Genomic DNA, 27,313 nt, shown 5'->3' with positions numbered 1-27,313 from the left:
TTTGGTGTATTGATTTAAGAAACTTGAGCTACTAATTTTATCGGAGCTGTGCATTGTTTTTGTCTCTGTTTGGGTACTTAAATGCTGTGTTTAGCCCATGTAGAATCGGTTTCAATTATTTGTTTGAAACCCTAAACCTACCCGTGAATTTTCAGAGAGAAAGAAGTAAACTGTTGTGTTCTTCGATATTTGATTCCGCTTCAGAATCGGGGAAGAATAGATGGCGGACCTTGATTTGGACCTGGACGAGCTGTTGGACGGCCCCACGCAGGTCCCCGTTCGATCCACACGCTTCAATCCCAAGAACTCAAAATTCAAGCCGAGGGTCAAAACCGAGCCATCTCAACACCCGCCAGCATCTTCATTTGACTCTGCTGAACTGATGGGAAAGGAATCGGATTCCATTCCCTTGCCCAAAAAGGAGGAACCTGGTATTAAACCCGAATTTGCGAATGATGCTGAGATGGACATTGACTTGAAGTGTGGGGGGATAGTTGAAAACGGAATGAAAAAAGAAGAGAATGAAGATTTAATGGAAACGGAAGAAGGGGAAGCAGAGGACGAAGTTGTTCGAGAAATTGATGTCTATCTAACTTCTTCTCTGGATCCTAATACTCGGGTATTAATGAGTGTTTAATTTTAAATCTTTTTGTAGGAATTTTGTGAGTTGATTAAATGAACGATCATGGAGCACGAGATAGTGGAACATTTTTACTTGGTTTTGTTTTTCTCTTTTGCTATTCAGTTGTTTGTGTTGCAATACCCGCTCAGACCAATGTGGCGGCCATATGAAATGGAAGAAAGATGTGAAGAGGTATATTCATATTTTCCATTTGCTGGTGAAGCATTTTATTAACAAGTTTGATCTGGCAACTGTTTTGTGCTAAAAGAAAATATGTCTTAGGCTAAGTTGAGAACTCTACATATTGTGAGACTTGGTGTTGATTTTTCAGGTGAGGGTGAAACCTGCAAGTAACGAAGTAGAGGTTGATTTGGCTATCGATTTTGAATCCAAGAATTATGATAGAAATGCTGATTCTAGAGATTTGATGAAAAAACAGGTTTGCTTTTTATGACTCTTCTATTTGTACGATAAATGTTTCAGTTAGTTAATGAGATAAGGTAAATGCACTATACTTGTTTCTATAAAGGTTTGGTGCATGACTTCTATTAACTCTCGAATTTATGTTTAAATTCTAGTAAGAAGGCGTTGTGGGATCAGTTTTAATTTAATAGAATCAATGACAGTCATAATCTAACATGATGTCGGTATTGTTCTTGTGTTAATGAACATTGATACAGACTTTCTTCTACTTCCACATTTTTAGCAGCTCATTTTTCTTTTAGGGAGTAAACTTTGTATTCTCTATTTTTTTTGTTCCTTTTATAGACTCTTGCTTCATCATGGAAGCCACCTCAGGCAAGTGGTTATGCTGTTGGGGTTCTAACTGGAAACAAGGCATGCTTTCGTATCTCATAGAATCTTTCTGTTGCTCATTTTGAATGCGGGTGGGCTGCTGATGCTAAAACCTTAGCTGGACAATCACAATCTGTTGTTTGTCATGCAGTTACACTTGAACCCTATCCACGCAGTTGTACAACTTCGACCTTCCATGGAGCATCTTGATTCTAGGGAATCCAAAAGGAAGGTTGTTACCAGTGTGGAAGATTCTGTGAAGGCAGAAGAGATCAAGCAGGAAAAACTTTCGATTGCATCAAAACAATTGGTTAGTTGACTCATCTACTGTCTTCAACTAATATGACATTTCTTTATTACACCTCTTTTTACTTAGTTGACATGTCTAGGCATGCTAAACAAGTGGCTGAGTTAGTTATGACAATATCTTAGCATGCACCATCTCTTGATTATCAACTAGGACTGGAATATAAAGCCATCTTAAACAGGTGGGTACATGGGCATAAAAAATATGTGTATAACAAATGCCTGTCTCTTAAGTTAAGTGGACGTCGAAGCAATTTCTGTTCCAATGTTTTGTGTTAGGCATTTATTTGTTACATCTTTGGAAGATTCAATTTTTACATCAAGACCCTACTTCCTTGCAGATCAAACCATCAGGGCAGGAAAAGGATATTGGAGAAGTATGCACACCTTGGCTCTCCTGATTCTCTTACTACCATATATTAATTTTACCCCTAATAGTGTAGCATCTGAAATCTAATATATTATTTTTAATTTATTGTGTTTTATTATTTTGAGGGTTATGTGCTGTCAATAGCAGTGTGTTACTATGCAAAAACAAGGAACTTCAATTTAACATTAACAAATAAACGGCTGCAAATTGTGCTCTTATATATGATATTACTGAATGTTGAGGTCAAAATGCATTTGCAGTTTTTTCGTTTTGTGGAAGAAGGTTATTGGCCTTTTGTGTAGGGTTTCTGTCAAGGAGTCATCCTTCTAATAGATACCAAAAAATGCCCTTGGTTGTGGCAGTCTATCTACTTTCTTAAGGATCATGTTTATAAATACTGTTTGAATAGTCACAATATTATCTATTCAGTAGGCTTTAAATTGCTCGAGTTGCTATAAAGAACTTTTGTCTATACTAACGAGCCAGGGAAATTAATTTCATAGAGCTTTTTGCAACTTACTGGTGAAGCTATTGCACATAAGATGAAAGAAAGAATGCGCTAGGATTTTGCATGATGAACCATGAATTTGATGGATGGGCTCTGAAGGTGTATTCAGCATGGATTATAGAGTCTTTAACATTTTAGTATCTTGCTGTCAATTTCTGCTTCAAAGTGAAGTGGAAGAAGTCCAATGGTTTGCAGACATTACATAACCTGTATTTTCGTGTTGCATGGAGTGACGGAGATGCCACTTTTTCAATGCTATTTTCTCCCCATTTATGTGATTAATAAATTTCTCTTTGCCAAGATTTAATTCTGTAGAGTTGATTACCATTTCTTTTAATTGGATTTCAAGTGTTCCGTAATCTTTTGCTATTTTTGAGGATTGGATTCCTATGACATACCATAGTGCAAGAAGCGACATGGCATCAAGATACTCGCAAAAAATGGTGGCTCAGGAAGGATCACCTATTCATTTTTCCATGAGCTCGTATGTTTTTGAATGCTGCTACTACTTGTTCCCACATTGTTCATCGTATGTATGTTTTCACATATATCTATTTTTCTTTGTTCAATTTGAAGGTATGATTATCTGAATAGCTTGTATCCTGGCACATGTAATGACAATGTCCAGATCAGTGGTCCTCCAAGAAGGTATCCAATCATACTGCCTTAGCTTTTGAATGAAAGATACATCGTTTTGTTTTCTTTGCTTTTACTGCCGAGAGAATCCAAAATTGTGTTCTAATCTCTTATTGTGCTCAAAGAATAGTAAAATCCTCCCTTGTATATCTGTTTTGGACTCTCTGTCGTAGCTTTATTTTAGTAAATACGAAATGTAATGTTAAGTTGGTATGGACATTATTTGAAATGTCTCAGGCAACTTTTCTAAGCTCGGTAGATTATCTTTATAAATGGAGGGACGGATCTTTACTTTGTGATAATATTAATAATATTTGTCCTCTCTTACTGATGAGCTCCCTAGATGTGTTGCTTTGACGTTGCATGTTTTCTTTCCATTTTCACTGATGTTGATATGTATTATCATAAATCACCTTAATCCTTATTGATTGAAGCACATCTTCAGATATAATCCCTTGCCCTTCTTTGGAGTCATTTCCTATTTTTTGCTCTACTCCATTATCAGAATGCAGCCATAGAAATAGTCGCATATATAATTTTTCCCAAGTTTTTAATTTTTAGCATTTCCCGTGTTGCACAAACTCTTATTTGTTTTTGTGTTTTTTCCAAGTATTATTCGCTGCTACGTGGTTCATTGTGTTGGGATATTGATGGTCAACTTATTTCTGGATGGTGTTTCAGGCTGTTACTGACTCTACCGCTAAAAGAACGGTTTAAAACTTGGCTTCTTGAGGTCTGTTACTGCTTTTCGTGTTTGAAGTTCTGTCTTGCTAAAAATTTTCGGTGATTTTATTGTCTTTATCAAGTGTTTATGTCTCCTATCTTTTCATACCCACTTTGCTTTGCTTTCCGTGAATTAGGTGGACAGTTATTTATTTATTTTTGTTATAAAAAAAACCTTTTTTTCCCCTGCAAATGAAGCATTACACTGAGTTGGTTGCATCTGTTCTGAGAACGGATGATTTAGACAATTTGGCGAATGGTGATATCCTTTCACTTTTAGATTTATGTTCTTCTTCCTCTCTCCGGCGCTTCATTTTTTATTGGCGCACTCCAGGTCTTGTTTGTCTTCATCATCACCCACCATTTCCTTGAATCTATCTTCCTTCAGGTCTTCTTTTAGCTCTGGTATTTGTGGGACGTCTGGTGACGTTTAAATATTTCTTCCAATTGATTTGTGAATTGCTGGAACAGGGCCCTCCAATTCATCGATTTGACGCTTTGAAGTACCTAGCTTTGGATGAATCCGTCGAAGAAATTTTTGGAGTCTTGCAGGAATATGCCCGATTAGTTCAGGGACTTTGGGTTCCTAAAAGTTATTTGGTGTATGGAACCGATCAAGGAATAGAAGTTTTAGCCAGGGATTATGTTCTTCTTTTATTTACCAAGAATCCCCTCATTAACAGCTCTCAATTGCCTCGACGACCTCAACTTGCTAAAGCAATGAAAGATGTCCTGAAAGTGTTGTCTGTGGAGAGACCTGCCTTCAGTGACTGGAAACTGAAAGAGCTCCCAGATTTTAGTTTCATCAAACTTAATTCCTCTGTTGTAAAAAAACAACAAGAAGAGTGGGATTGCTTAGAGACTAAAATCAACGGTCTTCTTTTTGGAGGAAAAACTGGACCTGCTATGACGGCTTCTTCAAAGTCTAACACCACAGACAATTCGATCGCGAAAAGTTCCGATATAGTCGGTACGAGGACTCTGATTGGAACAAACTCAAAGATCCAAATGTCCGAAGAAGCTCGAGAGGCTATTGCAAAAGCCCTTCAAAAACTTTTTAAAAGTGTCAAAGTTTGCGGGTGAGTTGCTCTGTTATATGAGTTATTTCTCTCAAGATGTTAATTATACTTGTGATTGTAAATGCCATCTTCTAGATAGTAACATCTTGTTACCTGTTTGATACAGATGCTAATTTATTTATAACTAGATGGATAAAAGTGATTGAAGTGCAACAATTTCTGACATAATATGTGCTTTGAGTCGATATATTTTTTCTTCTCTGCCGTCTGCCTTCTATAATGGACATTTGAATGAGAATGATGTTGACAGTAGAGCTGGTGGAGCAAATTGAGTGGAATTTGAGACACTAATTTGTTTGTTCTCAGACTGAGGGCTTATATGTAGGCTTCATTATTATTTACTTCACTGAGCACTGGGAGAAATGTTGGTGGACTAGATTCTCAAATCAAGTCTATTTAGCTCTTGCTTACTTTTATTGAGTTAACCTGACTCTTGAGCTTATCTGCTTTACCTTAATGTAGGAAGAAGGTTTTCCTGAGGGATTTTAATTTTATTTTGGCTAAACTACATGCATATATGCTATATTATGACAGTTTTCAACAAATTAGCCAACGTTTACGGGACATGGCAGTGTCTGAGTCTGCACGCTCGACGGGATTTGCTAAAGAGGCTGTAGCTGCAGCGAACAGTATCGATTCTTTTCCGACTGAGCTTCAGGCAATCGTTAATCAAGTAGCCGTTAATATTCATGGCATTTGCGTTCCGAAATCATCACCAGATCATCCACAGTATGACCCATTCAGGTTCCATTTGGATACTACCCTTTTCTGTTAAAGAACATTCAACTTGCTTTTATTAAAAAAACATCTCTTGTTTGTCATCAATTAATGTGTGATTATTGCCTTTGTAGGAAAATTGTCATTGATCTTTTTGTTGCTGAAGGACCAAATGCAAAGCTTAAAAAGGCTCCTATAATTGAGGCTGCCAAGATGGAACTTAAGAGGGATATAACTACCACCGAATATAATAAGGTCGGTACAAAATGTGTAATATAATTGATGATTGTGAGATAATGGCAATGATGATTGTATATTCAGGTTTAAGATTATACTCTCCTCTCCGCTGCTCTTTATGTCAAACTTTTTCACTGGCAATGGGACTAGGTTTATTTTATGTTTGAGTTACAAAAGTGTGCAAAGAGAGCTTTGTTGTTGTTGTTTTTTGGGTATTTTATGCTGATGTTAACAAGGACATAGCTTGCATATGTCAAGGGAAGAGATAAAAATTGTTTGGCTCCTTATATTTGATGGCAACTTTTGAACTCTGTTTTGGAGTTTCTTTATTTGTGAAGTTTCCTTCATTGTCATCCTTTACAACTTTTTCAAAACTGAAAAGGAAAAGAAGGAAATGTCTTGTATCTTGCATATGGCAAAATGCTGAAGCTTTTTTAGCTAACTCAACTTTCTAAGCACATTTCTTACCTGCCAACTGCTGACATTCAGAGGGCTCAAGGCTTCTGTGTTTTCTCAATTCCTCCAAGTGTTATTGTTCGATTTAATATTTGTCATTTGTTTCTGGGTTTGATGTACAGGTCTTGCAGGAATTGTGTATATCTCAAGCTTCTGCTTGGGTACTGAGGAGTGGTGACAGAAACCCAATACATTGATGTTTATGCTGGCATATTCATACTCCAGTATGTGCGGATAGATGTAGTACGCTTTCCGAGATACTCATTTAAGAGATCACTGTTTAATTTCTATAAAATAGGAAGATTGTTGTTTTGGCCGTTTAATTGAGTTCCTAATTGCACCGAAGCTGTGGATGTCGATTTAGACTATTTGACTGAGTTTAGTTTTACTTAATCAAGTTTTTACTTGAACAAGGATGGGATGCAACTTGTTCTCATAAAGCATTTGCTATTGGTATCATTCCAACTGCTTATCGAAAAACCTGGAATTGGAAATTGATTTAGTTGATAACTTTCATCATGGACCACCCGCATGAAAAAACTTCTCTTGATTTTTATTAGATGCTAATTGGATCAGTCAAGCCTTGGTTCTGTTGTTGGAGGTTACACTTGATGGCTTGAACATGTAGATCGTTAGTTTCTATGCTTGTTTTTTGAGTTTGATTCTCACCCTTTGTTTCTTCCTCACAATCATCGTTGTGCTTTTCTAGTAGCAGCACTTATGCAGCCCCTTATTGTTTTATAGCATCTTTGACTACTGGCTGATATAACGGTTTCCTGTGTAGGATGTCCCACCTGATGCTAGCAAGAATAATACTTTCTGGCTTGGTGATTGATGGCTCAGTTCATCCAAACTAATTAGAGTTAATTGAGAGCATTGTCAATCAAGGTACCTTGTCCCTGAGGCAAGTTTGCAATATTTACACTAGGACTAGAATATGAATCGTTGTCCCAGATTTTCATTGATCATAACCAGAAAGCTCTCAGCGTTGGTTTTTTTTGTTGTCTCCATTGACATGGTTTATTTAATTTCGACATCACCTAAACTCTAGCTATCATGACAGGACCTAGATATAACCAACACCCGCACCCCCACCCCCAAATTCTGTTTCAGCGATTGCATTTCAGTAAAAATTGAAAATCAAGGGCATTTGCTGTACCCGCCAAAGTTTTTCTTACTTCCACCAGCCAATTTTATTCACCACTTGCATTTTTAAACCATAGTAACCAAATTGTTCTGCAGGTGCGGCCCTGTTCTAACACTTCCATGCCAACTGTTTCACAGCTTGATAATTTCATTCGAAGTTATAATGTTCAGAGTGAAAGAACGGTCTTACGATAAGTTTTCTTTCACCAATTAAATTTGAACTTTGACGTGCATTTGGAAATCTAGATACTTCAGGCCTCCCTGATGCTGCTTCAATATGAACCATGATGTTCAACGTACAATGCAGATTCTCTTACGTGGCCTAATGATAAATATTACTGTCAAAATGTACTTTTGCATGAGTTGGAATGTTAGGTTTATTGTGTATAAGTTCTTCGGTCATTTTTGGTAGGATAAATGTAAATTGATAGGATTTCTTCAATATTTTACCTTGTTAAAGTTCACATACTAAGTTTGAAGAATTCATGAAATTTTGGTTAGAGATTAAGATTTAGATATCAAATATTTGAGAAATATCGTGGAAACATGTGATATATCTACCTTTTGTACTGTCAATCTTTCTTGCCAATTTCTTGACCGAGTTTCATAGGAAGTTTATATTGATGCTAAAGCGAAATAACACGTGAAATGGAAGAGAATGAAGAAGTCTTATTTCTGAAAAAAGGACATAAGGCATTTATAGCCATGTACAGAGGAAAAACAGAAAAGCCACATTTCATGGCAAGTTGCAACTAATCCTAAAAAATATGACACCTATATGAATAGGCTTATTAAGAACATGAATAATAACTAACTTTGATCATCATTCCCTCCCTTAAGCTAATGCATCTGCATTGAGCTTAAACTTCAGCTACATTAATTACTCCAAGCATCCCACGAAGCTTCACAAATTTCTCCAAACTGAGAGGCTTTGTCATTATGTCAGTAATCTGCTCTTCAGAGCTACAAAAACTCAGTTTCACAGCTCCATCATTTACCAAGTCCTTGAGAAAATGAAATCTTACTTTAATGTGCTTGCTTCGTCCATGGAAAACAGAATTTTTGAACAACTGAATTGTAGAGTTGTTGTCACAGTGAATTTGTGTGCTTCCTCTTTCTTCAGCTCCAAGTTGCTTCAAGATTCTCCTAAGCCAAATACATTGACAAGCACAAAGTGCAGCAACAATGTATTCAGCTTCTGTAGTTGATAGACTCACTACTTGCTGCTTTTTCGAAGCCCATGAAATTGCTCCAGATCCCATAATGATAGCAAAACCTGAAGTGCTTTTACGATCATCCAAATCTCCAGCATAGTTGCTATCCGTATAAGACAAGAGACCTGCATTTCTACTGCCTCTTTTGTAGAGTATGCCAAAATCAGTGGTTCCTTTTATATACCTTAAAATCCTTTTTGCTGCAAGCCAATGAGATGATTTTGGATTTGCCATGAACCTACTAATCAAGCTTACTCCATACATCAGATCTGGTCGAGTGGCTGTGAGGTACATGAGACTTCCAACTGCTTGTTTAAACATAGTGACATCTACTTCATCTCCTGTTTCATCTTTTGACAATCGTGTTCCGGGAATAATAGGATTCTTCACGGAGTTGCTACTCCCCATGCCGAATCTTTCAAGGACTTCTCGAGCATATCTTCTTTGGCAGATAAATATTCCAGCTTCATTCTGTATAACTTCAATTCCCAGAAAGTATTTCATCTTTCCCAAATCAGACATATCAAATTCTCTCATCATTGAACTTTTGAATTTATCACACATACTTTTATTGTCTCCAGTAAAGATGAGATCATCTACATAAAGATTAACAATAAGTATGTTACCTCCTTCTTTCTTGGTAAATAAGGCGTGCTCGCTAGAACATTTTTCAAACCCTTCACGCATAAAATATGCTTCTATCTTGCTGTACCAGGCCCTTGACGCTTGTTTAAGGCCATACAATGCTTTCTTCAATCTGTAAACCTTGTCTTCTTTTCCCTTTTTGGTTGTTCAATGAAAACCTCTTCTTTAAGTTCTCCATGAAGAAATGCACTCTTCACATCAAGTTGAAATATTTCCCATTCATATTGAGCTGCAAGTGCAAGAACTAGACGTATCGTATCAAGTCTAGCCACTGGTGCAAAAACTTCTGTGTAGTCTATTCCATATCGTTGTGCATATCTTTTTGCCACCAATCTTGCTTTGTGCTTTTCTATTTCTCCACTTTCGTTGAGTTTGGTTTTGAAAACCCACCTAACTCCAATTGGCTTGACTCCTTTCGGTAGATCTGTTAGCTCCCATGTGTTGTTCTTTTCTATAGCCTTCATGTCATCTTTCATTGCCTCTTGCCACTTTATGCTTGTGTGTGCTTCTTCGAATGAGAATGGATCATTTTCACTTTCAGCCATCAGTATCATGAGATTTTCTTCTTCTTCAGACAAATCAGCCCTTGTCACATAATCTGTCATCCATATTGGTTCTCTTCTAGCTCTTGTGGCCCTCCCTTGAACTGAACTTTCTGTGATGTTTTCCTCACTTTCAGGAAATCTGATTCCACTTGAGCTGCCATCAACATCTTCATTTTCTTCTTGCTCAGCTTCTTCTTCTGTAAGATTGTCTTCTTCATCTTCACACACTAATACATCGACTTTCTTTTCTTCATCGGTTCTGCCCCAATCCCAGCTTCTCTCTTCTTCGAACACCACATCTCTGCTTATAATTACTTTCTTGGAAATAGGATCAAATAATTTGTAAGCTTTTGATTCATCACTGATACCTAAGAAAACACACATCTTACTCTTATCCTCAAGCTTGGTTCTTCTTTGATCTGGTATATGAACATGAGCCACACACCCGAAAACTCGGAAATATTCCACTGTAGGTTTCACATTGCTCCATGCTTCTTCGGGAGTTGTGTTTTCTATTGCTGAAGTTGGACTTCGATTCTGCACATGCACACACCATTTCACAGCTTCTGGCCAAAATACCTTTGGAACTTGCCTTTCGTTCAATATAGCTCTCACACCATTCATGATCGTCCTATTTTTTCTCTCAGCGATTCCGTTTTGTTGTGGAGTATAAGCCGCTGTTAATTGTCTTCTAATGCCTTGAGTTTTGTAGAATTCTTCAAACTCATGTGAAGTGAATTCACCACCTCTATCAGTTCTTAAGCAAGCAATGTGCCCACCAACTTCTTTTTCAACACTAATTTTGTAGTTCTTGAAAGTTTTGAAATGCTTCAGATTTCTCATGTAAGAAATAAACCCAAGCTTTACGTGAGAAATCATCTATAAAGCTTAAGATATATCTCTTGTTGCTGTTTGAGGGAGGCTTGAGAGGACCACATATGTCAGCATGTACGAGTTGTAGTTTCTTTGAGGCTCTCCACATGCTTTTCTTTGGGATTGATCTTCTGTGTTGTTTTCCAATTAAGCAAACCGTGCAAGTCTTCTTTGGGAATTTCAAATTTGGTAAGCCAGCTACCAAATGTTTTTGTGACAATGTATTGAGTCCTTTGTGATTAATGTGACCAAACCGGCAGTGCCACAAGTGAACTTCTTTTCTGTCTCTAGCTCTGTTTGCAGGCACATGATCTCCTTTGGTGCTGCCGTGGCTAATACATAAAACATTCTATTTCCACTCATATTAGTTTGCACGATTAAACCCTTCCTAGAGTGAAATATTTTACATGTTCCATTCTGAATCAAAATTGTCAATCCTTTTTCTTGAAGCTGTCCTAAGCTAAGCAGATTATTCTTAAGCTCAGGAACGAAGTAGACATCTGAAATTACTTGAGTGACACCATTAACTTGCATTCTTACACTTCCTTTTGCGACCACATTCATTGTCATGTCATTCCCTAATTTCACAGTTTGGCAAAGACCTTCTTCTAAATTAGAGAACCAACCTTTGTTTCCAGTCATGTGGTTGCTACATCCTGAATCCAAGAACCAGATCTCCTCTTGTCCGGTTTGGTGCATATCCATGTGTGACATCAACAAAAGTTCCTCTTTTTATTCCATCTCTGCATAGTTTGCCTTTTTCTCCCATTCTGGACATTCATATTGAAAATGTCCAAGCTTATGACACTTGTAGCATTCAATAATTGCTTTGTTTAGGGACTGTCTTCCACGTCCTCTTCCTCTTCCACCTCCACCTCTAGAGATGGCTCTTCCTCCTCTTCCTCTTCCAAAACTGTCATCATGAGCAACTTTCAACACCTGTTCCTCCACTTGATGTCCCTGCATCCTTTGTTCATGAACAAGAAGACTTCCATGAAGTTCATCAATGATTAAGATGCTTAAATCATTTGACTCCTCTATCGAACATACAATATAATTGAATTTAGAAGTCAATGATCTAAGTATCTTACTGACCACCGTACTTTCCTCCATGTTTTCACCATTTGATTTCATCTTGTTCACCACACTGAGGGTTCTTCCCAGAAAGCTGTCCACCTTCTCTCCTTCGTTCATAGCAAGCAGCTCAAACTCTTTTCTCAAAGCTTGAAGTTGTGCCCTCTTCACCTTCGTGGAACCTTGGTATTTCTGCCGCATTGACACCCAGATTGCCTTCGATGTCCCTTTGTCAAGAATTGTCTCCAGAATTTCTCTATCAATTGCCTGGAATAAAAAATTCTTAACCTTCAAATCCTTGAGCTTGGCTTCCTCCACGCTTTTTCTCTGTGCTTCACTCGTTGGTGCTGTTCCAATTGCCAACGCTGGTATTCCCCTTCGTCTACAAGACTCCACATCTCTTTGCTTCTCAGAAAGTTTTCCATCGTCATTGACCAATAATCATAATGACCGTCAAATTTTGGAATAGCTGGTTGCACGAACTTTTCTGACATTTTGTCTGTAGACTCACACACTTCACACTCACAATCAGGCCCCTTGCGTGGCTCTGATACCAAATATTGATGCTAAAGCGAAATAACACATGAAATGGAAGAGAATGATGAAGTCTTATTTCTGAAAAAAAGACACTAAGGCATTTATAGCCATGTACAGAGGAAAAACAGAAAAGCCACATTTCATGGCAAGTTGCAACTAATCCTAAAGAATAGGACACCCATATGAATAGGCTTATTAAGAACATGAATAATAACTAACTTTGATCATCAGTTTACCCGTTGGCTTGAATTGTATTTGTTGTATGTTTTATCAACTTCTTCGGGCATCTGCATTGGTTGTTCCAGTGGAGGTGTTATAGCACCGCACCCAATTGGTGAAAAATCAATGTGGGTGGCTCACTCCATTGTACGCTTTCATTTTAATGTTATAATTGAATTTTAATTTAGATAAATGACCTTGTTAAAATAAGAATAAATAATTTTAAGTAATAAATATATTAAAAAATATTATTATTTTGTAAAATATAAATCATTTAAAGATTGTAAATAATATTAAAAATGTGTTTATTTAACATAAAATAAGAATAAAGATGAATGAATACACAAAAAACACTCAAAAAACACTGATCCTGTGACTTTTGTGCTATGGAACTTAATGTGACAAGATAACAAAAATATGTAACAATGGTATTCTTATAGTATGTGAGATAATGTGAGAGAATGATTGATTAATAACTTTAAGATGATGAGAAATACTAAATGACTAATAAAAAATTTGAAAACAAAAAATTTCTAACTCAAGTGGGGTGATTTAAGCTGGGGCGCTCAAAGGATACGAAACAAGGTGTGATATTACCGACAGAAATCTAATGATTCTTGACCATTCGACGTTCATACTACACCTGGATTCGTCGAATCCGTTGCTGGCTTCTTCGGGCAAGAAGAAAAGAGATGGCCACGTTCTCCACACTCGTAACATGTCCGCCTCCTAATCTTTGAACTAGCCGCACTTACTTCACTGTCCTCTGTTTTTCCTTCATGTAATATTATTGTTACCTTCAGTAACGAGAGAGATTTCATGATCATCAGATTTAACTATGCCGACTTCAACTCACCATCTTTCTCACTATCTGTGTCATCAATTAATTCTATATGCTTTAGAACATCAGAGCTTTCTTTTACCTTTTGTCTCTCTTTTCTCGTTTTGACAATGTTGGCTTGTGAGATCCTGTATTATAAATCATCTTTATAGAATCAGAGAGTTCGGAATCCAAAGCTCTGAATTTTTCAGCATCTTTGTTCCGAGCATCTGACTCCACAACAATTTCAGCTTTAGCAGCTCGCAGCTTTTGCTTTATTTTCTTGTTTGACAGCACCATCTTTCTTCTGTACTGCCAGCTTTAAGTTGCAATAAAAGGAATTCTGGCACATGATATGTAAAAATAAAATCACGGATTTCTCCTAATTTCAAGACACCGCAAGTCCGTAAAACTTAAAAATGGACAAAATATTCATTAAGTTTGAAAATTACAACTTCCATAGACATGAAGAAACATCGAAAGCCCCATTGACCAGACATTACATGGTTGTAATTTGGTACACTGGATAATAGAGTGATTGATAAATAATCCTCTTTATCGTACTTTTTTAGAAAGCCCAGTGATAAATAATTTTATACAAAGATAAAATAACCACTTTATGAGATGTGATAATTTTAATTTAATAATAAAAAACACCACAAATGACTTAATTGACCTCAATATATAAAAATTCTAAACCATATCAAATATTTTTATATATTATCAAAATAATGGTGTTTTGAACTCGAGATAATTATATAAATATTTAAAATTTTGTCTTGTAAAAAGCCTTTGCCTTTCGACCTTAATATAAAATTAAAATCAAATAAATATTTTTATTTATTTTTATATATTATATAATATGATAATTATATAAATGAACTCGAAATAATTATATAAATGATTTTTATGATCTCAATAAAATTATTAGTATCACTCGATTAACCTTAAAAAATTGATATTTGACTTGACTCACAAAATCAATGGCTCAATTATCATATTTATATAATATATAAAATTAGGTAAAAATAAATAAATCATGCAAGCACTGTCGGCGCATGAACATATAAGAAATATGAACTCAAGCAATAACTTTGAAATTATAAAATTTAATATGATAATATTAATTTTGTCATTACAATCTAATATATAAATTTAATCACTCTTATTAAAATCATACCAAACATTAAATATAATTATTACATCTTATTTACCCTTAACTTATCCGTATATTATATATCATATGTTTATCATATCATGTATATCAAACTGTGTCTTATAGTTTAAGCCATGACGAGCCTTGATAGAAAACATCATAACTTCACAAATGAAACACAAATTGTGAATTATGGGAATGATACAGTTATTTTGCTGTCTATTTCAGTTTCAAACACATAATATTGTGAGCATGCAAAGCTCCAAATCCATATTATTAAATATTTTTTTTAAATATATGATCGAGGTAATACATAAAATTATTTTGAGATTTTCTATCGACTACCTCCTTAAAAATTTCGAATAATTATAAAATATCCAATTAAAATTCACCTCACGAGTTGGAGATTAACTCGAAATTTTACCCATAAACATTAAATGATAGTGACTACTGGATATTATTTTTTAAAATTATTATGTTTGTATGTACATTTAAAATCAAGATATTGATGTAATTCGTCCATTAATTATTTTTTTCCTTCAACTTTCACCTAATATGTATCCATTAAACCATTTAACATAGTCATAATTAAATTAATTTTTCAATAGCTTTTAACAAAATAAAATTTATCACATTTTCATCAACGAATATAGTTTATAAACTCTAGAGATATAGAAATTGATATATGCATCAAGTCTTGCACATTATTTATTTTATAGAACTAATTCTATGTTATCTACTTTTGGTGGACTTCGTATAAGGATGCAAACGAATCGAGCCGAGCCGAATACTGTTAGATCCAAGCTCGATTCGAGTTTTTATCGTTAGGCTCGAATTCAGCTCATTTGAAAAACACAAAATTCGCTTACAGCTCGAGCTCGATTCATTAGTAGTCCATTTATCATGTTTAACGAGTTTGTCTCGAACTCAAATAATTAAACAAGCTAGTTTTTTAGCTACTTAAATAAACTCATTTTCGAGCTCTTTGAGCATTCTATCCAAAATATCAATTAATTTACGAAAAATCGAAGGATTGATTTCTCATTTTATAGCATTCACATGTTATCTATTTCACTAAAAATAATGCATGACAACAAATAAACAATGCACATTGCTAAATTCACTGTCCAATTGAACTAGTTCAACGAATTAGTCGAGCTTGAGCTCGGGCCACATAAACGAGCTTACGAGTCGAATACCATTACGCTCGAGCTTGACTCGATAAAATTGTCGAGTTCGAACTCAATTCGATAAAATTTAACGAATAATCTCAAATGAAATTTCAGACCGATCATAACTATAAAAAATTTGGACAAGTGTGCCATTGGCCTGTACCTTTTTTTGGTAATTGGACCCAAATATAGGCCCAATAACAGGCGACAATTTCCGATCATCGAGTCAGCTTAAAGCTACTCAGTTTAGCAAAAAACTCAAAAACCTAAATCGCAGATTTTACGCTCTCTGTCGAGCATCGGCTTTTGTTGAAAACCGCAGGAAAAACACATGGTAAATGTTCATACTTAGATTCGTGTAGTAGGTATATATTTGTGTTGATCTTAGCTGTGATTTCAGGCTTTGCCGAACCGACAGACTGTGGATTACCCGAGCTTCAACGGCGATGGTGGCACAGGTATTTTTTGGATTTATTCAAATATTGATTCTTGTTTTCGAGTGTTTTTTCAGCCGACTAATTATTGCTATGTTTCTTTCATCGATAAAAGATTAATGATGGTTTCCACCACTTATGTTATATGTTCGAAGGCGCATCTGATATAGGCTTCGTTTACACTTTTACTTCTTGAGACTGCTTCAAGCCTTCGAAATAATCATTGATTTGATAATTAGGGGGTGGGGAGGGTATATTCATTTTAACATACTGTCTTGGTTATTTAAAACATTATCTCTTGATATCATTATACATTTTTACAATAAAAACAGAGCAAATCAAGCCCCGATTATGCAACATAATACATCATTACGCCATCAAAATAAAATTTGGCAGAGATGACATTTAAATGCTAGCAATGACCTACCTTCAGATGCATCTCTTTGCTGTTCTTGCAATGGTTTGGTGGGTTCGTTTTTTTTTTAATTCATTTTCATTCATTTTTTATCAACTGTCCCTTATCGTTTATTTGATTTGAAAGGAGTGGAGTGATTGCTTTTTTGTTGAAGTTATATATGTCGATAATTGTGGTGTGTGCATTTTTCAATTGCCCCATTATTTTGTTGACGTCTTGTTTTGTGCTGTTAACTGATGTAGATATCGAGGAGGATATCAAGGCGTTGCAACTTGATTCATCAGGTATAAATGTCCTTTAGGTTTAATTTTTTATGTAATTCTTATTGTTACTGTTGTTTAACTTCTCAGAAGTTAAAAAGTTAATTTTTTTTAATGATTTTTACTTTTATTCTCTACGTGTAAGAATTAAGATAATGAAGGTTGTGTTTTGATTAAGAATTTGGGCTAGTTTGCATTGAGTTTGAAAACCGTTGCTTATTTCATGGTTTTGAGACTTACTAATATCTTAACAAAACGAAAAATATGAGAATGGATTCAAGAATCTGTTTATATTCTTTTATAAATTGAGGATTAATAACCATTTTTTCAAAAAAAAATCCTTGGATCCATCAGAATCTAATCGAAGTATTCTTGTCGTCACTGTAAGTTTTACAAGGTCGTAATTTATTGTTTGCAAAAGATACTATTGTTGCTGACAAGAAAGATGGGAAGATAGATGTAGAATTAATTCTGGAGGTGGATAATGGTAGGTCAAGTCACATATGATGTGTATAGTAGACCGGAGGAAATTTCTCATCCAGATTTTATGTGTTTTTGTTAGCACCTGACGACATAACTTTGCGATTTATGCTTGAAGATTGAGGATTATGTCACAAGGATTGCTTTTAATGATCTTTCTGTTTTTATCCTCAACGTCTGACATTTACCATTCTGAGACGAGAACTCATATCCGGTTTACTATATGCTGCTTTGTAATCATGACAAGAGAATCTGAAACTAAGAAACTGAAAAGATCACCTGAAGATTTTTTATGTACCCAAATTTTTTATTATTATTACTTTTATCTTCAATTCTTTTACACGTCTATTTGGTATCAAAAGAATATGGTTATAATTTATTGATCGCTGTTCTCATGTATAAAAGGTGTTCATTTTGCTGATGGCTTTATCAAAAGAATAAGGCTATAATTTATTGATCTTTATTCTTATGTATAAAAGGTGTTCATTTTTCCGATGGATTTATCAAAAGATGTTGTTATTATTTAGTGATCTTTGTTATCATGTATAAAAGGTGTTTATTTTGCTGATAGCTTTAGGTTTGGCCAGCACAACGTGTACAAACTCCAAATCATTGCAAGAAGAGCAAAGAGATGTATCTGAAGGTAGGTAATTGCTGAATCTAGTGTTTGATCAGCATTGTGTCCCTGGAATGGCTTGCAAGTGGACTGATAACATTGTCTCCTCTTCCTGTAGCATTTAAATGCCATCTCTGCCAAATTTTATTTTGATGGCATGTTATGTTGCATAACCGTTGCTTTATTTGTTCTGTTTTTATTGTAAAAAAGTTTAAATATAAAAATGTATAATAATATCAAGAGATAATGTCTTAAATGATCACCTTTTGATCGAATTTGTATATCCCATTTTATATTTATAAATACCCATTTTTATGTTTTGTTCTCATCTTCTATTTGTTTGTCTAATTTACTTGCATTTTAGAGTATAATTTTTTTGACGTGATAAATTGTTTGCGCTAATACTGATTTTGCACTCATAATGAACAACAATGCTAACCTATCATTTAATAATTGATATAATAATAACTCCTCAACACGACCTAATTCCATAACCATAAGCTCATATTCCCTATAAGCAAGAACAAGGCCTGATTAAAGGTCACATCTTTCTGTAATTAAATGTCATAATCTTGATGAGGGATAACTTTTTACCTTAAATTATTTATTTTTCCACTTTATTGCATATCATAGATAAAATAAAACAATGATATTATGTTAAAATACCATTAATGCTGCCTTATGCTAGATTATTCCCCTTTTGCATCCTCAATCTTTTTTTTTCGTTTGCTTTGAAGTTCCCATACCATGAAATTGAAAGGTCTCTGTGATTTTATTTTATTGTTAGAGGTACTGTTTTCGAGTGGATGCTAATTGAATCGTGATTTTTCTTTTTTAAAATTAAGTTTATTTTGAGGATATTATTTTATGTTTTGACTTTTGATTGGTCTATTCAGTCAAAGAAAAGGAAATCTCTTCTCTGAAGGATGTTGTGAATGAGGTGGAGAATAAAAAGAGACATTTGAATGTTGTATTCATTGGTCATGTTGGTAAGTGATTTTTTCTTCAATGAAGAGATCCATATAAATTGTTGTATTCATCATTCACTGGGTTTTCTTAGCATAGGAACAGAACTTAATCTGAACGCATTGGACTTTGGGTTGTGATTGGACTGTCGCTGCTCTTTAACATATCAATAATCAAAGTTTGTTATGATGAGCAACATTATTCATCGTTTCTGCAGATGCTGGCAAGTCGACAACTGGAGGGCAAATATTGTTTCTCAGTGGTCAAGTTGATGACCGAACTATCCAAAAGTATGAGAAAGAGGCAAAAGATAAAAGTAGAGAGAGTTGGTGAGCGCTACTTGCATCTTATTTTAACTTGGAAATGTTACAACTTACATCCAATGTTGGTTCAAAATACTCGTTAGCATTTACTGAAAAATTGATACTTTTAACACCTCGTGTAGGATAACAGAAGCCTCATCTTTGAACTGCAGCTTCATCTACTGCAATGATGTTCATGAGTAGTTGATTTTGTTTGTCGGAGTATATTTGGATGGATCTATACCATAACGGTGCATTAGTGATGACCTTCATCTAATCTGTTGTTGCTGTCATCAGTATAATATGTTGCTTAATATGGTATATCCGCTAGGGATGTTGGATCATACATTCTCCTGCTCTCTTAAACTTTTGAAGTGTTTTGAGTATAGACATGTATGTATATTAAATATTGAATACTTTATTTCAGACAATACATTATTTTGTACTTCAAATCTATTCAAACCATTATGCAATTATATTCTTTCCTTATGCTGTTTTCAACCAATCATTACCTCATTCACATTTTTGTAATTGTTAGTCAAATTCATTTCACATACGATTATCTTATGAAGCCTCTATCCAATTCAATTTTCTTACAAAAAATGTTATAAAATTTGTGCTAAATTTTTGTAGCGAAAGTAGGTGGAAGCTCAAATGAATTTTGGCTTGTTCCCCTCTTGGTGTCTTGTTTCTGTAATCCCCTGAGTCCTTTCTGCATCAATCTCTTACTAATTCCCGAACATATTGGAAGGTTTTTCCGACCTCAAATCTATAAATAGATGCTCTAAACCATGTGTTCGAATTTTTTGCCACTTACTTTCGTGATGGTGGGATAATTTTTGCAGTCATTCAACTCCCTGTTGAATATCATTGCTTAATCTAGCTTTGGTTTTACTGATTCCCTTTACTTAATAAAAAAACTAGGTACATGGCTTATATCATGGACACAAATGAAGAGGAGAGGGTTAAGGTACTTATCTGTAAATTTGGCTACTGAGTGATGTCTGGCGTTCTTTGTCCTCCAAATGCATTTGCATGTGTGAAGAGATGAGTGGTTTGTTGCCCTAATTTACTTTCGTAGGGAAAAACAGTTGAAGTTGGTCGAGCTTCATTTGAAACAGAAACTACCAGATTTACAATATTGGATGCCCCGGTAATTTCTATTTTTCCTTTTATTCATTGCTTTGTGATTTCTCTTGTAGAAGTTCTGCAGTTGTAATAAATTTTGATTGCATATATTTGTATTGTTTAAAGATTTAAATTTTGATTACACCTCTGTTCTAAATTGATCTGGATTTCTGATAAGAAAAGTTCTATATTCGTTCTCGAGGGAGATTGGAATTGCGTTGAATCATAAGATAAGTCTTTTAAAGTTTAGCAGTGTTCTAAATGGCGGTTGAGGCGGCCGCCTAGTCACCTCGACCGCCCTGCCATCTCCATATGCATGAGACGGTTGTTTTAGGCGGCCCAAGCTATGTGGCGATAGGCAGGTGGAGGCAGCGAGCAGGCGGGGGGCAGTCGACATTTTTAAGTTGTAGTCGACAAATTTTAAAACCTAGTCAAAGTCAACTAATTTTAAATCTCAAAACCCTAGTTATTTAAATCACACTCCACTTTTTTTTTTCTTTTTACTTTTTGTTCTCACTTCTTTTTTTTTTTAAAAACTTTTTATATGATTATCTATAAAAAATTATTTAAAAAATTCAACCGTCTAGGTGGCCGAGGGATGCGATAGGATGTCACCGACCGCCCCGCCGCTGCCTCCCGCCATTTATAACATTGTTCATTAGACAATTCTGTTATCATTTTACACAACAGTTGATTTATCTGCACTTCGTGGTGTAACACATTTGTTTTAAACTTTGGTACTTCAGGGTCACAAAAGCTTCAACATTGTTCATTAGACAATTCTGTTATCATTTTACACACCAGTTGATTTATCTGCACTTCGTGGTCTTAACACATTTGTTTTAAACTTTGGTACTTCAGGGTCACAAAAGCTATGTACCCAACATGATTAGTGGAGCGTCTCAAGCTGATATAGGTGTATTGGTAAGTACACGTATAAATATTAAATTTTATATTTTAAATGGTCAGATTTTGACTTGCTCTCTTCCATTTATTTAATCATCTTACCGTCACAGGTAATTTCTGCCAGGCAGGGAGAATTTGAAACTGGTTATGAGAGAGGTGGACAGACACGCGAACATGTTCAATTAGCAAAGACTTTGGGTGTTTCGAAGCTTCTTGTTGTTGTGAACAAAATGGACGATCCTACTGTTATCTGGTCAAAAGAGAGGTGCCTTTGTCTGAGAGTTGAGCGAGCATCTGAAAATGCTGTATTTTGTTTTTGCCTTGAGTTGATGCTGTTGTGTAATTGCAGATATGATGAGGTTGAGTCAAAAATGTCACCATTTCTGAAGTCTTCAGGTTACAATGTGAAGAAAGGTAAATTCCCTGTTGGAGCATACATTTTCGTACCGATGATGCATTATTTCCTTCACATGGAGAATCCGATTGAGACTTTGTTTTTATTTGTTTATTTTACTAGTGTGTGTGTGTGTTATCGAGTTGTGTCACTGTGTTCCTAATTGGACTTGAATTCACTAGATTAATTTGGTTCCTTGTCTGAACCATGAAGCTGAAGTGGCAAGAAATTGTTTAGTTCAGGATTCAAATTTTATAGAAATGAGGCCACATATGCTCTCAATATAACAGAATTCAACTTCACCCTCATGACATGACTTGTGTGTAACCTTGAATATATGATCCACAAACACTTGAAATAACTACGCATGCCGGGCTGGACATACCTGGGAAATGGGAACATCTTTGACATGGCACAAATATGTGCCGGATATGCCAAGGCACATGATAAATTAATAGGAAAAAAAATTGGACACAGTGGGGCAGGACAATGAGTGTTGGACACAATTTGAGATGATGGTACTAATTTTTAATGTTTCTCAAAATTTTAGAGCAATCAGTCAAACCTATTCATTTTTTAGTGATCTTTTCTTTGTATGTTTGAAAATTAATTTTAATACTTGAATAAATAATTGTCTTTCAATTTATTATTTATTGGACTATATTTTTTATTTTAAAATGAGATAGCTTTTGTGTTTTAAAATATATTCAAAATGCTTGTCTTTTTAATTCTGATAGCTTCACTTGATATAATTGGTTTTTATTTTCATATTCAGTAAGTTACAGGCCTTTATATGTAATATGTAGGTATACATACGTATATTTATGTGTCCAAAATTTTATCGTCGTGTCCTTGACTTTTTAAAAATCCATGTAGCCTGCTTGTGTCCATGTCCATGTCCATGTTTGTGTCCATTTGTTGTAGCCTGAAGACTATTTTGAATTGTCATGTTGATTTTAAGACTTCACAAAATGTGAAGCCTTATTTCAGGAAAGAATTTTAAAATGTTGTTCAACGTGAGTTCTGATGCTCTACTAAATAATGAATTCAACATAAATAATATCTGTCGGTATCCTTATTAATATATCGGTCATAAATTATTTTATAATTTTGTTTCAGATGTACAATTTCTTCCCATATCTGGTCTTATGGGTACAAATATGAAGACAAGAGTGGACAGAAATGTCTGCACATGGTGGAAGGGTCCATGCCTTTTTGAAGCTCTTGATGCTATTGAAGTCCCTACACGTGATCCAAAAGGTCCATTTAGGTATAAATATAATAATTTCTGTTATACCTTTGTCCTCTTTGGTTATCTGGTTAGATGAAAGTTTTAATTTGTCACTTTGTTCTTGATTTACTTGGGATTGTAATCATGACATATTCGGCCTAATTTTATGTGCTTGACTGCTTGTTGTGACAGAATGCCCATTATTGACAAATTCAAAGACATGGGAACTGTTATTATGGGCAAAGTAGAATCCGGGAGTGTTCGTGAAGGAGATAGTTTGTTGATCATGCCAAATAAGGTGTTATTTCCCCTTATTTTGTTATTGCACAAAATTTTTATTTTATGAATGCATGAAGCATTTAGGGGTTTAATCTTATGCTTTGATAATTTTCAGGTCCAGGTGAAAGTTCTAGCCATCTTCTGTGATGAAGATAAAGTTGGTCGTGCAGGACCTGGTGAAAATTTGCGAGTCAGGGTTTCTGGGATTGAGGAAGAGGATATCCTTGCTGGTTTTGTCTTATGCAGCACTGGTAGGTAAAATAGGTAGATTCTCCCAAATTTCGTCTATTACTCAAGGGAGTATCATTTTGCGTATTATACATGTGTTGTGATTTTGTAATTCGCAAATTGCGGGGATCTGTGGCATTGTAGCTTTATTGAGATGGAGATTGCAACTTTTCGCATTTGAATTGAATGTATGATACCGAGTTGAAGTTCTCATTGATCATCCAGAGTCTGTACACTTTGTGTTGTGCTTTAATGTCTTCTTTCCCTTTTTTGGTTTGAAATTTATAAATGCGACAAACGGATATCAAGAGCTTTCTATAGAAAATTTAGTTCAAAGTTTCTTAATATTGATGAGGTAGCTCCTTTAGAAATTTTCATTGTCATTGTTTACTAGTTAAAGGAGAGAGACTCTCAGAACATAGACAGTGTTCCTCTCTGAGTTGATAGTGATTCTATTAATGTTGATAATTATTAGTCCCACGTTTTCATTCAGATGCCTGAATGAGTTCAATGGGTGGAATTGTTGGCTCCATGTACTTCATTTGGTTGCTCAATTCTCAAGCTTGTGAGTTTCGATGCTTTATTTATTTTTGACCAAAATCATTTGATTGTGTTTACAGCAAACCAAATGTGGTATTCGTGTGAAGGTAAAGAGTATTTCAGGAATATGGAATTCCGAACCGAAATTTAATAACTTAGCAGAACAGCACAAGAAGAAAATAAATAGTATGTGGAAGTTGAAGTGCTCAGAGAGATGCTGTGTAGCTGAAACATGGAGGGGGAAGAAGGTGGTGCTGGGGTGGGGGGAAGTTTTCGGAGGTGTATTAAGGTAAATTAGTTATCTTTATCACCAGTAAAGTAGCTTAAATGACCAAACATCACATTTTGATTTACGAACATGAAGCTTGGGGAAAGATTAAAGCCATCCCAATTGAACACATAATGGCTGGCGTTGGCCAAAATTTTCAATTTTCTCATATCAATCAAAGGCAGCGTGAGAATTGGCCAAAGCCATTTTTCAGAATCACACATTTTTATACGGATGACTCCTCAACATTCGTCGCCCATCATAAAAGCATCGTAATTAATCAAAATGTAAAATAATGTTCTAGGCATTATAATACGCATGCAAAGTATTTGCAGCGGCTAGTAGCATAAATAATACAAGGGTGTTGTGTTTTTTCATCATTATAAATGTTCTTTTATTACCATGGGATGGGGGCTTCGTTTTAATATGAAATAGACCCAGAGACGCTCACTACGTATGGTGGACGAACGTTCAACACAAATATTATACTAAATACCTTAGACGCACGTTCCTATAGCATCTGAAGAATCCAAGAAACAACGATACCGAATCAGGCAAAAGCACGTCCAGGAACAAAGTGAAGGAAATTCGAAAACTTTTGGAAATCCTTGTGTCTCGAGGCACGCAGCAGCATGTTTATTATACACTGCACCACCTTTGCCAGTAATCGATTCCATTAACGTAAATTGCAGTGTAAAATTGCATACCAGGAGCATCAGTCCAGAGTCCTCGAGCTAATGGGATCCTTCAGTTTTGCAGTGTTTTTTAATTTTTATTTTTTAAAATAATTTAAAAAATAGTGTGAACGGTGGCGACATAGCGGGCGCGTCAAAATTATTTTGTAGTGTCTGCTCATAGTAGGAAGCAGACACTGCCTATGTGATCAATGTTTGCTTGTTTTCCGCCACGGCGTCCATGTCGATTCTCAGTGTAGTCCTGGAGGTAAGTGTTTAGGTCGCAGTGAGAGAAACATCACCTGGATAACCTGCAGCAATATAAATAAACAAAAGAACTGGTAGTATGAAACATTAGTTCTGTGTGAGTGTGCAAAAACAAAATACAGGTGGTCACCTTCCTCTCCATCCCAACTCCTGTATTTGAAGGTAACTGATGGATTATCACCCTATGCTCAAATAACTTTGTCGTATCCCTTGTGAAATATCCATTGCTGCAGATTTACCCCGAAAGGAGATAGGAAAGTACATCAAAATTCTTGGAGAAGCTTTACAACTAAGCCAGCCCATCAATAACAACTGCATATCTGTGCACATGCCACGGTTTTGCACACTTCTTCAACTCAACAAATCTGCTCAGGTACTTGTCAATCGCCTTTCATGGTCGATAAATGTTCCCGCACTCACTGAGTTCATAACACTTTTGTCTGTAATTTCTTGGTGATGATTGATCAAAGGAGCTGGCAACCGCAACACACATAGGAGTAGTTATAAAATGCAAATGCTTCTGCACCCGACGAAACCCTATCAGCATATCTGCAGCTGCCATTTATTTGGCCCTGCCAGTTAGAAGATAAACGCAAAACACAGGCTGAAATCTGTAAGTGACTGGCCTAACAGAAGTAACTCTGCGCAAAGTGAACAAGGAGCTATTGGAAAATTGGGATGACCTTCTTCCATCAAATTATAATCCAGTTGTCCCTCCAGAGAAAGCGTTTCCAACTGCTTCTATTTCTGTCAGCCTCTCGTCATCTAAAGCTGATCTAGTCGGAGTGTTAGACAAGGACAAGCATGCAAAACCAAGTGAAATCTTGAGTGCATCCATCAAAACACAGGCAAAGAAAATGCCGAGAAAGATAATTTCCACAGGGCTTATAACTCTGCCATTCTTGGATCGCCACCATCCTTCTGGAAACCACAGGTTCCGAGTGGAAATTCTTCTGTCCACAAGCCCCAGACACGAAGCAAACCTCGACCCAGAATAGGGAGATCGATTTATAGTACGAGACGAGGGAGGAAAAAAGGGTTGATACAGATGTAAAGTCTGCTTCTTCTAGTTCGATGAGACAGGTTTAATTCCCTACGCTCCCTTCTCTGGGTACCGGCGTGTTTCCCTGGCCGTTTCGCCCACCCGTGCCATCATCAAGTTCTCCATCTGTTTCAATTTGTGCAACCAGCGAAGATATCCCCCGACGTGGTAGATAAGCAACCTATGCAACATTATCTAAATGAAAAGTTCAGCAAATGTGGTAATTTGACGATCGGAGCTATACTTTTTCACGATTTTGTATGTTACTGTCCTCGTGGAGTTATTTAAATTGTAAATATTTTGTGTATAACGAATACTTCGTTTGCAACGACTCTAGTGTTGCATTACTTTGCAATGAAAAAGAAGAATTATTTTTTAAAAAAAAATTATACATATAATACATAAATGTACAAAATTCCCATTATCCAAATGTGTCGCGGGTTCCCAACACAAGCCATTGGGGCCCAAATTTGTGGCAGGAAACATAATTTTAGGCACAGTAGTGTCTCCTTGTTTGTAGGAAATCAAAGGTCGAGATTAAGCTCTTTGTAATAACATGAAAAAACACAAATCAATAATGTTCCTCTCCTTTTCTCTTACATTTGAGGAAACTTCAACTGCTGCAATTCTGGTATGTTTGTTCTCTCTTAATTATGCCTCTAATGTTGGAATCTTGATTTGTGTGATCATTAAACATATATACACAACGAATTGACATGTTCTAAATTAGTTACTAAAAATAATTTCATCCTTCTTGTACTATGTTACATTATTTCGTGAGGGTCGATTCAAAAATAAACTGTTTTCTTCATTATAATCTCTAAATAAATTTAAGGTGCATGCTTGTAAGAATATCTCAGGATGGAAAAGAGTCATTTTTTAATACAATGCTGTGTGAATTTTGAAATTTCGAGCGTGTGGTATTGTAATATTCATGTGCATGGCGTTACATTGCCTTGAAGAGCAGCCGTGGGAGAATTTTCCTTCCGGCGGTGAAACCGAGGCCAATCTTCGCCGGGAAGTTATTTATAAA

At 35.6% G+C, this 27,313-nt stretch overlaps 2 protein-coding genes and 1 pseudogene across 7 annotated transcripts; all 3 read left to right on the top strand.

The window, feature by feature from the left end:
* The first annotated feature begins 57 nt into the window (after positions 1-57).
* On the top strand, positions 58-8,140 carry LOC142539740 (uncharacterized). 3 transcript variants are annotated; one of them, XM_075645411.1, is made up of 15 exons: positions 58-619; positions 746-814; positions 954-1,061; positions 1,391-1,459; positions 1,569-1,727; positions 2,065-2,100; positions 2,979-3,085; positions 3,178-3,249; positions 3,919-3,970; positions 4,432-5,039; positions 5,574-5,783; positions 5,891-6,011; positions 6,572-6,673; positions 7,234-7,337; positions 7,692-8,140. In XM_075645411.1, the coding sequence occupies exons 1-13, from the start codon at positions 221-223 to the stop codon at positions 6,644-6,646; spliced, it is 2,085 nt and encodes a 694-aa protein (XP_075501526.1). In that variant the 5' UTR covers positions 58-220; the 3' UTR covers positions 6,647-6,673; positions 7,234-7,337; positions 7,692-8,140. The 3 variants fall into 3 exon arrangements, with proteins under 3 accessions (XP_075501526.1, XP_075501528.1, XP_075501527.1); XM_075645413.1 differs by having other exon boundaries at positions 6,572-6,689; XM_075645412.1 differs by having other exon boundaries at positions 6,572-6,692.
* Positions 8,141-16,029: 7,889 nt separating this feature from the next.
* LOC142539739 (uncharacterized) lies at positions 16,030-24,086 on the top strand. Of its 4 annotated transcripts, none has more exons than XM_075645408.1 (16): positions 16,030-16,184; positions 16,251-16,308; positions 16,936-16,983; positions 17,381-17,446; positions 18,017-18,082; positions 18,952-19,044; positions 19,239-19,350; positions 20,248-20,293; positions 20,405-20,476; positions 21,313-21,375; positions 21,468-21,622; positions 21,707-21,771; positions 22,871-23,021; positions 23,175-23,280; positions 23,377-23,512; positions 23,983-24,086. In XM_075645408.1, the coding sequence occupies exons 1-16, from the start codon at positions 16,182-16,184 to the stop codon at positions 23,988-23,990; spliced, it is 1,248 nt and encodes a 415-aa protein (XP_075501523.1). In that variant the 5' UTR covers positions 16,030-16,181; the 3' UTR covers positions 23,991-24,086. The 4 variants fall into 4 exon arrangements, with proteins under 4 accessions (XP_075501523.1, XP_075501525.1, XP_075501522.1 ...); XM_075645410.1 differs by having other exon boundaries at positions 16,942-16,983; positions 23,983-24,085; XM_075645407.1 differs by having other exon boundaries at positions 17,378-17,446; positions 23,983-24,085.
* Positions 24,087-24,261: 175 nt separating this feature from the next.
* Positions 24,262-26,613, top strand: LOC142538346 (plant-specific TFIIB-related protein 1-like; annotated as a pseudogene).
* The last annotated feature ends 700 nt before the right edge of the window (positions 26,614-27,313 follow it).

The sequence above is a fragment of the Primulina tabacum genome, chromosome 3, assembly GCF_025594145.1.
Source record: "Primulina tabacum isolate GXHZ01 chromosome 3, ASM2559414v2, whole genome shotgun sequence".
NCBI classification, from domain to species: Eukaryota; Viridiplantae; Streptophyta; class Magnoliopsida; order Lamiales; family Gesneriaceae; genus Primulina; species Primulina tabacum.
Note: the sequence above shows the minus strand (reverse complement) of the source record. Positions and strands in the feature narration are given on the sequence as shown.

Excerpts from the sequence above, each read along its gene's own strand:
- LOC142539740 (XM_075645411.1), top strand. The coding sequence starts at position 221 with ATGGCGGACCTTGATTTGGACCTGGACGAGCTGTTGGACGGCCCCACG. Across the intron at positions 1,460-1,568 it reads GGGTTCTAACTGGAAACAAG|TTACACTTGAACCCTATCCA; the intron begins GCATGCTTTCGT and ends TTTGTCATGCAG. Across the intron at positions 3,971-4,431 it reads TTAAAACTTGGCTTCTTGAG|GGCCCTCCAATTCATCGATT; the intron begins GTCTGTTACTGC and ends TTGCTGGAACAG.
- LOC142539739 (XM_075645407.1), top strand. Across the intron at positions 18,083-18,951 it reads GCAAAGAGATGTATCTGAAG|TCAAAGAAAAGGAAATCTCT; the intron begins GTAGGTAATTGC and ends TGGTCTATTCAG. Across the intron at positions 23,281-23,376 it reads TGTTGATCATGCCAAATAAG|GTCCAGGTGAAAGTTCTAGC; the intron begins GTGTTATTTCCC and ends GATAATTTTCAG.